Genomic DNA, 10,408 nt, shown 5'->3' on the forward strand with positions numbered 1-10,408 from the left:
GTAGGATATGATTGAGGTCTATAAAATCATGACGGGTGTGGAGAAAGTAAATAAGGAAGTGTTTTTTACTCCTTCTTATAATACAACAACTAGGGGTCACCACATGAAATTAATAGGCAGCAAGTATAAAACAAACAAAAGGAAGTATTTCTTCACGCAATACACAGTCAACCTGTGGAACTCCTTGTCAGAGGATGTTGTGAAGGCCAATACTATAACAGGGATCAGAAAAGAACTAGAAAAATTCATGTAGGATAAGTCCATCAATGATTATTAGCCAGGATGTGAAGGGATGGTATTGCTATCCTCTGTTCACCAGAAGCTGGGAATGGGAGACAGGGGATGGATCACTTGATGATCGTCTGTTCTGTTCATTCTCTTTGAAACATCTGGCATTGGCCACTGTCAAAAGACAGGATAATAGGTTACATGGACCTTTGATCTGATCCAGTATCATAAACATACAGCTAAGAGTAGCATAAAATCCCTCCTTTACCTGCAAGGGATTAATCAGTTCCATTAACCTAGTTGGCACTTGACCAGAAGGACTAATGGGGAAAGAAGATACTTTCAAATTGTGGGGGTTGTTTGTGCTTGTGGTGGGGCAAGTGCCCCACCCCTCTGTGAGAGTGGGCTAAGACAGGCCAGAGAGGTTGCACAAAGTGGAAGCCAATCAGGGAGGGTCTGTTAGAGAGCCAATCAGGGCTGGGCAGAGGGCGGCCAATCAGGACCGGGCTCAGCCCTAGATAAAGGCTGCCCAGGAGAGCAGCAGGCAGTCTCTCCCAGACTTTCAGAGGGGAAGGTCTGTCTCCTGAGTGAGGAGACCAGCACCTGGGACAGTGCAGTGCTGGGCAGACTCCTTGGGAGAGCAGAAAGGAACTCCAGCCTGGTACCTGCCAGGCTGCAGACACTGATAGAAGGCCCCACAAGGTGCAAAGGGACCAAGGGGAAGAGGCCCAGGGAAGAGAGATGGACAAGGAGAGTGAAGGAGGGCAGGGAGACTGCTGCCAGAGGGTCTATGGGCTGGACCTAGTGTAGGGGGAGGCCTGGGTCCCCCCTTTCCACCTTGTATTACACCTGGCTGTTGGAAGTGGCCATAGCGGACTGCATCAGACCCCTGATGGAAAGGGTTAGATTTTGGGATATGGTTGGCCACTGCAGCTGGGGTGAAGTAAAAGACTGCTGTTGTCCCCCCACACCAAGAAGGGAGTGAGAATAGACTAGGGGGCACTGCTGGAGGGCAGTGTCCTGAAGGGAATGCCGTGAGCAGAAGGGAACAATGCAGGTCCAAGCTCCAACAGAGGGTAAGATATGGATGGGACACCACCAGGAGAGGGCATTCCCCATGGACTGAACTAATTCCCATACATGCCAGCAGGAGGTGCCAGCGGAGGTGAGTCCCAACCCCATCACAATGCTCTTTCTTGTTCTCTCTGAGACAAAGAGAGACACCAAGCAAGTAATCCAGTTTCTACTGAAATGATACATCTAAAATTACAGAAATTGTAAGTAATAGCAAGGGAATGCATTAGAATATGGGTAGGCAACCTATGGCACATGTGCCGAAGGAGGCACAGGAGCTGATTTTCAGTGGCATTCACACTGCCCGGGTCCTGGCCACCGGTCCGAGAGGCTCTGCATTTTAATTTAATTTTAAATGACACTTCTTAAACATTTTTAAAGCCTTATTTACTTTACATACAACAATAGTTTAGTTATAGATTGTAGACTTATAGTCTATATTTAGTTAGTATATTATTCTCATGCCTCCCCAGGAAAAGGGATGAAGGGGTTTAGGGGGGATGTTTTGGGGAAACGGGAACTCCAAGTGGTCCTTTTCCTGAATCTCTGTCTAACTCACTTGGTGGTGGCAGCAATCCCATCCAAGGGCAAGGAAGAGTTTGTGCCTTGGGGAATTTTTAACCTAAGCTGGTAGAAATAAGCATAGGGTGTCTTTCATGTGGGTCCCCACATCTGTGCCCTAGAGTTCAGAGTGGGGAGGTAACCCTGACACCCAGTATGGCTGTTCTTATGTTTCTTATGAGATAAAAGCCCCTGAAAAGTCATGAGATAGAATATTTTTATTCCTACACCTGGCAATCAAATCTTTGATACACTAATTTTGTATTTCCTGGTTTTCAGAGTTTTAAGTTTAGCCACTTTCCATATTCTGGAAGAGCAAGAGGCAACACTGAGAAACCTTAACTGTGTGTTAATGAAGTTCTTGGCATTTAATAAATAAAAGTGGGGAAAAGGAAATATGAGTAAATAAACAGAGCCACACTCTAGGCTGATGTAAAATAGTGTCACTATATTGCAGTCTATTGAGCTACACTGCTTTATACAAGCTTAAGATCTGGCCCATAATGTAACTAATAAATGCACAAAATAGCAACTATCATGCAGGTTGTCCAATATCAGTCTGATCCTTTGGCTTATATGTGTGCATACGAGGTGGCATGCTTTGTGATTAAGGGTATTACATTGTAACTAGCAAAACATTATAATTTTTTTGACAAATTTTCCCCCTCACCCCCACTTTTCCAACTCATTATTTTTGTCGAGGAAGCTGGAGAAGAAATTTGTGAATCAAGGGAGAGGGCAAGGGATGTCCATGGGAGGAAAACTCTGTTGATATATATAAAAGATTTTGTCAGCTGGTGCTGAAGTTTTCATCTTTTCATCCTGGATTTATGACTGATACGATGCCATATGTGGCTCACTGCATTACACAGTGGCTATAAAGACACAGTTTAGAAGACAGCTTGTGGTTGGTGTATGGACAAAGGTGTTTATATATTCCTTAAAAAAACAACAAGGAGTCTTGTGACACCTTAAAGACTAACAGATTTATTTGGGCATAAGCTTTCATGGGTAAAAAAACCTCACTTCAGATACATGGAATGAAAGTTACAGATTTTGTATATTATATAATGACACATGAAGAGAAGGGAGTAACAAAAAGAAACAGCAGAACTAAAATTCATTTGCAAATTTAACACCATTAATCTGGGCTTGAATAGGGACTGGGAGTGGCTGGCTCATTACAGAAGCAACTTTGCCTCTCCTGGAACTGACACCTCCTCATCTATCACTGAGAGTGGACTACATCCACCCTGACTGAATTGGCTTTGTTAACACTGGTTCTTCACTTGTGAGCCAATATCTTAGAAAAACATCCAGTCTTGATTTAAAAATTGTCAGTATGGAAAATCCACCACAATCCTTGTTAAATTGTTCTAGTGGTTAATTACTCTCACTGTTAAAAATCATGCATTATTTCCCATCCTAATTTGGCTATCTTCAACTTCCAGCCATTGGATCATGTGATACTTTTCTCTGCTACATTGAAGAGCCTATTGTCAAGCTATCTGGAGTGATTCACAACCATGAGAGGTTCATCAACCTCAGGACAGATTGTCTAAAAGCAGGGCACACACCCCAAATGGTTTGTTCTATAATTACGTTTCACCAACCCAGTAACAAATGTGAATGCCTGTGAATCAAAATAACAGTCTTACTATGGAGTCACACATAGTCTCATTGGGACCTCCTATCTATCTTGCCACCCAGATACGCTGGACTTAGTGATAAATGGTTGATTACGTCAAAAAATACAAAATATTCAGGTTGACCCCAGTCCCAAGAGACCAGTCACTTACCCCAGATCAATTTGTACCTTAGATCTCACGCCAAAGTCATACTAGTAGCTAATCCAATAATAAACTAACTAAGGATTTATTAACTAGGGGAAAAAAAGGAGAAAGTTATTTACAAGTTAAAGCAGGCAACATATAGGCACAGATGAATAATAGGTGGTTCCAAAAGGTGGCTGAAATGTTGCAATCTGTTCACTGAATGGGATAACCCAGGTTGACTTTGGGGATATCTGCTTTTGGTTCCTTAACACTAGCTCTTGTAAGAGTTCAAACAGCAAAGAGAGAACCATTTCTTTACATGCCCTTCCCCCAGAATTCAAACTGATGGCATGACAGCTCCTGCATGTAACTTCTTCGTGGATAGATGAGGCAGTCAACAAAGCTTTGTCATACAATGAACCATTTAGTTTTGAGAGTCCTTCTTGATGGACGGGAAAACCACTCTTCCTGCCTACTTTCACAAATTCATAGCAGGCATTTTTACAATTATAAAATAAAACTTACATATTACCTTATAGCATGGGATATAGGCATCACAAATATGAATCACACATGCAGCAACTTAAACACTAAACACATCTTTACAAGTCTAACACGTTTCTTTAAGAATATTAACATACAGGTGAGCTGGTCTCATATATGTGGGAAATAGGGGTGTCGGGGTGCTGCAGCACCCCCAGGTTTTACTTATCAACATCCTTCTCTAGTTGTGGGCACCAGAACTGGACAAACTATTCCAGCAGGGGTCTCACCAGTACCAAAGTGAGAGGTAAAATAACCTGTACCCAAGATTCCCCCTTTTTCTGCATCCTGGAATCACATTAGCTCTGCTGGCCACAATATCACATTGGAAGCTCATGTTCAGCTGATTATCCACCATGACCCCAAATCTCCCTCTGTTTATGGAAATAATAGCACTGCCCTACCTCACAATCACTGTCCATTACCAAGAGCAGATTCACTGGGATAATGTATAATTGGTATTAGAAACCTGGCCCAATGACTCAGCTGGTATAATGCAGTGCAGTGCCATTCTTTTCACTGTAGAGGCAGTGATTCACATTATCTAAGGATCTAGTCCATATCTAGAAATGAATCAATAAATAAATAAATCAAAGCATATAGAGTTTTCTGGGTCTGTCATATTGCCCACTGCAAAATACTCATTCATTACTGATGCAGAACACTGTTAGCTTTCTACACAAGAGATTCTTGTCCCAAAGGAAACCAGAAAGTGTTCGGACTCCTCAGAAGTAATTAACTCTTGCTCTTAGAGTCAGATGAATAAAGGATTTTATTTTCCAAGAGGAGAGGGATATATTTTTCCAAGAGAAGAGAAGTATATAAATTTGATCAACACCCACATATAGCTCCCTCACTCTGCGGGAGCTGATTTTGCAGGGTAAAGTATAGCTGATGGTGTTACATGTTGTATTTATGAGACACAGAGAGAAAGAGAGAGAAGGAGACAGAGAGAAGGAAGGGAGGGAGATATTAATTAGATAGATAGATAGATAGATAGATAATGTGTATGGGGTTAGAGAGAGAGAAAGATTTATCTTTCAAGGCTATATGGTGATAACAAAGTCACTACAACAAGTACTTTACTCCCAATTCCATTATATGTTATATACATTATTTACATATACATTATATATAGTTCCATTAACTTCAGTGGCATCATTGAGTAAAGCACTTTTCAACTTCAGTGAGGGTGTCACAATCAATCTGTCTTTTTATTTATCTATGGTGAGGAGTATGCATTATAAGTCTGAAGGTCAATGATCTCTTTCTGGAAGCTAGGTGAGTTTGCTTTTATTTTACTCCTCTTTAGCCTGTTACCTCTATAGAGGTATGCTGCCTTGCAAAAGAAACTCTTATTTGTGAACACTGAACCTTAGCCTCAGAATCTGTATCTCCCTGTGGAAATTAGCAGATCAGCCCTCTTCATGGACCAGCCAGGATTGCAAAGCCAATGTTGGCTAATATAACCCATCAGAGCCAGAGGAGGAGGCAGACTGAAGATTCTTTCCCAAAATTCCTTGGCTTTATTGGTAGAGGGCTTGTCATTCTGTCTCCTAGGAAGGTGGGTCTTGTGCTGAAGTTGACCTTGCTATGCATCGGAGTTCCATGGCTGTGAAATAACATTTTCTTTCTCTGTTTATTGGGGCAGGTACAGACAAGCTTTCTAGGGCAAGTCCTGCATGTCAGGCAATGCCTAAATGTATAGCAGCATGTAGAGTACAGTACACATGTAGTTACAAGCCAGAATGAAAGACAGGCGGTGCCCATGTGTAATTGTGATGCTGCAAAGAAAGGCTCCAGCATTGGGAAGGCAAGTGGGAAAGGTTCCTGCAGGGGCGGGAGCAATGGGGCCATTATCTCAGTTGGGGTCCCCTGGTGCTAATGGGGTAATAAAAATAACAATAATATGAAGATTCATAAGATATCAGGAGGAGGAAGGTGACAACTAGTGTCCAAAATATGGCTCTTGAAAATGAATGCACACTTGTATAATACAGGCCCTGATTTTCAGGAAGATTAAAGGCCAAAGACTAGAAGCCATACAAAAAATAGACAGGTTATTTTACATAATCATATAGCTATAGAAAGGTTATTATCCCAGAGGAGTAGAACATTCAAGAAAGCTAGAACAAACTTCCATAGAACACTTTAGATCAGGTAGTTTCACTGCCTATCTATTTGATTCATTTTGGTTAAAAAAATGTAGCCAAAACACAAAGCCTTGGTTGATTTTTCATCTCTTTGTAGGAAAGTTATCTTTCTGCTAACCATTTCACTCAGGCTTTCTAGCACTAGTCACCCATATTGAGGACACGGGGATAACTTCATAGAAGGGTGATAACAAGCCTAGAGAAATCTAAGGAGACTATCAACTTATCTTGGTGAGTAGATTTTTTCCACAGCACTCATTTCGGTAAATACATTAGGCTGATTCTTACGCTAGTATAAACTGGTGCAGTTCCATTGAACTAAGAATCTGAATCACTGGGTTTACCCTATCTTGAAGGTTCTGCCACATGGCAGAATTTATACCTCTTCATACAAAGTGGATGGAAAATGATAACGTTCAGCTTTAGTTTCAATTTATACACAGTTTATGTAGGTGTTGGTCACAACAGAATATGCAAGACAGTATAGAAACAGGAAGAAGCTAGACAAAGACTAGTAATACCTAGATCACATCTAGAACTTGCCCCCAGCAGATCTGAAAGCACTTTACAAGAAGGCAGCTTCATGTGAACACACGGGGTCAAATTTACCTCTAGTGAAGCCATGGGAATTTTGCCATGGAAGTCAATAGAATAAGGATTTAGGCCTTCTTCCCCAAAAGTGTCTATTCTAGGGCAACTCAAAATGCATATTTGAAACAGTCAGCTGCCAAATTACCACCATCAAAACTAGTAATAATCGTCAAAAATTGCCTATAGTTTTCAAGGGAAATTTAAAGAGTGTAAGGACAGCCATACTGGATCAGAGCAAAGGTCCATCTAGCCCAGTATCATGTCTTCCGACAGTGGCCAATGTCAGGTGACCCAGAGGGAATGAACAGAACAGGTAATCATCAAGTTATCCATCTCCTGTCGACCATTCCCAACTTCTGGCAAAAAAATGTATTAAAAAAATCTGATGAGGATTTGAAAGTTTGCTTTGTTTTCTGTTTTTCATTTGTTTGTTTTAATTTTTCATTATTATAATTATTATTATTTTGGCTGAAAGCTAAAATCAAACTTTAGAAAACATTTCTATGGAAAACAGATTTTCTTTTGAAATCCTTTTGTTGTTGTTTTCTGTGTTTGAAAGGATGAATAAAAAACATCTTTGGGCTTTTGAACCAGATTTTTTTGTTCATGGTTTGGAGGGTCAGATTTTCACTGTAAAAATGGGAAATTTTGAATAAAAATATTTTGTACAAAAAATACAATACATCATCACTCCAGATACATTGCCTGCTTATCAGAGATGCTAAGCACTTTGAACTCCCATTGATATCCATAGAGATTTGTGGGTGCTTTATGTCTCTGAGCATCAGGTCAGTTACTGAGTTGCCTAAATGCAAATTTCAATGCTTAACTGTAGGCACCCAAGTTTAAAAGTGTTAGCCAATCATTTATAAGACATGTCAAATATTTGCGCAATTTCCTCTGTATGGCTCTAGAGACTATTCAAAAGGCAAAGGCTCTGTCCTGAAGAACTTATAGTCCAAATTAGGACAGGATGAGAACTGATGTCCTCAGTTGGGAATGGAAGGGAAGACAATGGCTGTAATAAGAAGAACACATGATTGCTTTTGTTAGTAACATGTGCATGCTGAGGATTTAATAATCAATCAGCTAAACAGAAAGAGCGCTCTGAGAGGCATCCATAACTGGTCACAGAACAACAGATTTTGGCCCTGATGTGGTAACTGGATCTGTACAAATGGACTCCTGTGCCTATCCGGAACCCCATTTACCTCAGCGGGACTCCACACATGGATGCAGGGGTCCATCCAGCAAATCCAGCTCAGTGAAATGGGCTGTGAAGTGCTGTTCTATTCTGCCATTTACTAATGTATCAATGACACCTACTTTTCAATCAATCCCATCCTTCAGCTCACGTCATCTCCATTCTCTTCAGCATCTGTTGAGGTTACTGACCAAAAACGAGATGGAGATATAGTGATGCTAAGGAAGTTTGAGAGAGATTCTCATCAACCAAATGTCTATTGAGATTGATTTTTTATGTCAATGGGGTTACACGGATTTGGTTGATGGCAGAATATGTGTAGACAATGGAGTCAAATATGTGTCAGAATTTCAGACCAGGATGCTCAGCAATTTCTGAAAATCAAGCCTCTTTATGGTTTCTCAAGTCAACCAGCCAAATTTGAGAAAATCAAAATCACCATCTACTTTGGTAAATCTTGGCCAATAACATTACACTAGAAAGAGAGAACACATCCCGATGTACATATCCCATGTTTAATGTTTAGGGTTGGAAACTAGTGAAAAACATCTTCGATTTGCAAACCTATCACTTATGGGGCTCAATTCACCGCTGCCCATTCCACTCAAGTAATTTTAGTTGTGCTGCGGGAAAGCTAGAGTAACACAGGAGTTAATGAGACTTATTTATACCAATCACTGTGCCCCTTTTACAAAGTTATCTGACAAAAAACAGCAGTGGTTGGAAGGTTATTTTCAATTTAGATACTTTTTGTCTACCTGTAAACCAACACAGTGCACTGGATGGATGATATGGGATCCGGTTTAGAAAAAAGAGTTTACATGAGGTTTCTAAAAGCAGATCTCTCTTGTATGGCTCACAACATGAGAAATGGGGTCAAATATGAGAATTAATTGGACATGGTGTTGATACCAGTGTAATCAAAGAAAATATTTGTGTAAATCCACATGGAACAGGACCCACTTTATTTTTATCCAACTTAGAGTGTTCAATTAGAAATGTGAATTTGTCCATCTGAGTCCCCCGGCTTTCAAAATCTCACTTGGGCACTATCTATCTATCTATCTAATTGAATTTCCATAACCTGTTATGTTGGTTAATTTCATTTCTTTTTTTCTTCATACAGATCACTAAATGTGAATGGAAAATCAAACCAATGTGAATGAATTTATTCTTGTGGGACTTTCTAATTACCCGGAACTCCAATTTTTCCTCTTCTTGGTGTTTTTAGTTATTTACCTAATCACTCTGGTAGGGAACATGATAATTATGGTGGTGATAAGGACTGATCCTCACCTCCACACCCCCATGTACTTCTTCCTGTCTCATTTGTCCTTTGTTGATATCTGTTATTCCTCAGCCATTGTCCCTAAGATGTTGGTGAATTTCCTCTCAAAGCACAAAACCATTTCTGTCAATGGCTGCCTTGCCCAGATGTTCTTCATCCTGCTGTCAGCTGGTACTGAAGTTTTTGTGCTCTCAGCAATGGCTTATGACCGATATGCTGCCATATGTCACTCATTGCATTATGTGGAGACCATGAACAAACGAGTGAGCAGACAGTTGGTGGGTGGTTCCTGGACAATGGGGCTCTTGTATTCACTGGCCAACACTGTCCCTGTGTTAAAGTTACACTTCTGTGGGCCCAATGAAATCAGGCATTTCAGCTGTGAGCTCCCTCCGCTATTACCACTGTCTTGTACTGGGACCTTCACCAATACAATAGCTCTTCTTTCTTCTGCTGTGATACTTGGTTTCAGCTCCTTCCTCTTCATCCTGACCTCCTACATTCACATCATCTCCACTATACTCCGAATACGCTCCATGGAGGGAAGACTTAAAGCCTTCTCTACATGTAGCTCCCACCTCATTGTGGTGGTTTTATTGTTTGTGACAGCTCTTTCCCAGTACATGAAACCCAGCTCAGTTGCTTCCCTGTTTCTAGATGAACCCTTCTCCATCCAGTACAGCATCTTGACCCCGATGTTGAACCCCATCATCTACAGCTTGAAAAATAAAGATGTGAAAACTGCTCTGACAAGAACACTAGGGAAAATTCAAGTTTCTCATGCAATGTAACCATTTCTAGGTTTTATCTTTTTTCAATAAAATTATAATATAAATTGAAGATTTGTGGGGACTGCACTATCTAGATATTTTGAGTTCTTTCAACTTGTTGACACTGATACACAATTGGCAATCAATTTAGTCTAGATCAAGGATCAGCAAACTTTGGCATGCGGCCCATCAGGAAAATCTGCTGGCAGCTGGGATGGTTT

At 40.7% G+C, this 10,408-nt stretch overlaps 1 protein-coding gene across 1 annotated transcript; it reads left to right on the forward strand.

Annotated features, from left to right (window-relative positions):
* Nucleotides 1-9,263: 9,263 nt before the first annotated feature.
* Nucleotides 9,264-10,208, forward strand: LOC127040872 (olfactory receptor 5V1-like). The gene has a single exon (XM_050935428.1). It carries the CDS (start codon nt 9,270-9,272, stop codon nt 10,206-10,208), a length of 939 nt encoding a protein of 312 aa, XP_050791385.1. The 5' UTR covers nt 9,264-9,269.
* Nucleotides 10,209-10,408: the final 200 nt, after the last annotated feature.

This window comes from Gopherus flavomarginatus (assembly GCF_025201925.1).
Source record: "Gopherus flavomarginatus isolate rGopFla2 chromosome 11 unlocalized genomic scaffold, rGopFla2.mat.asm SUPER_11_unloc_1, whole genome shotgun sequence".
NCBI lineage: Eukaryota > Metazoa > Chordata > Testudines > Testudinidae > Gopherus > Gopherus flavomarginatus.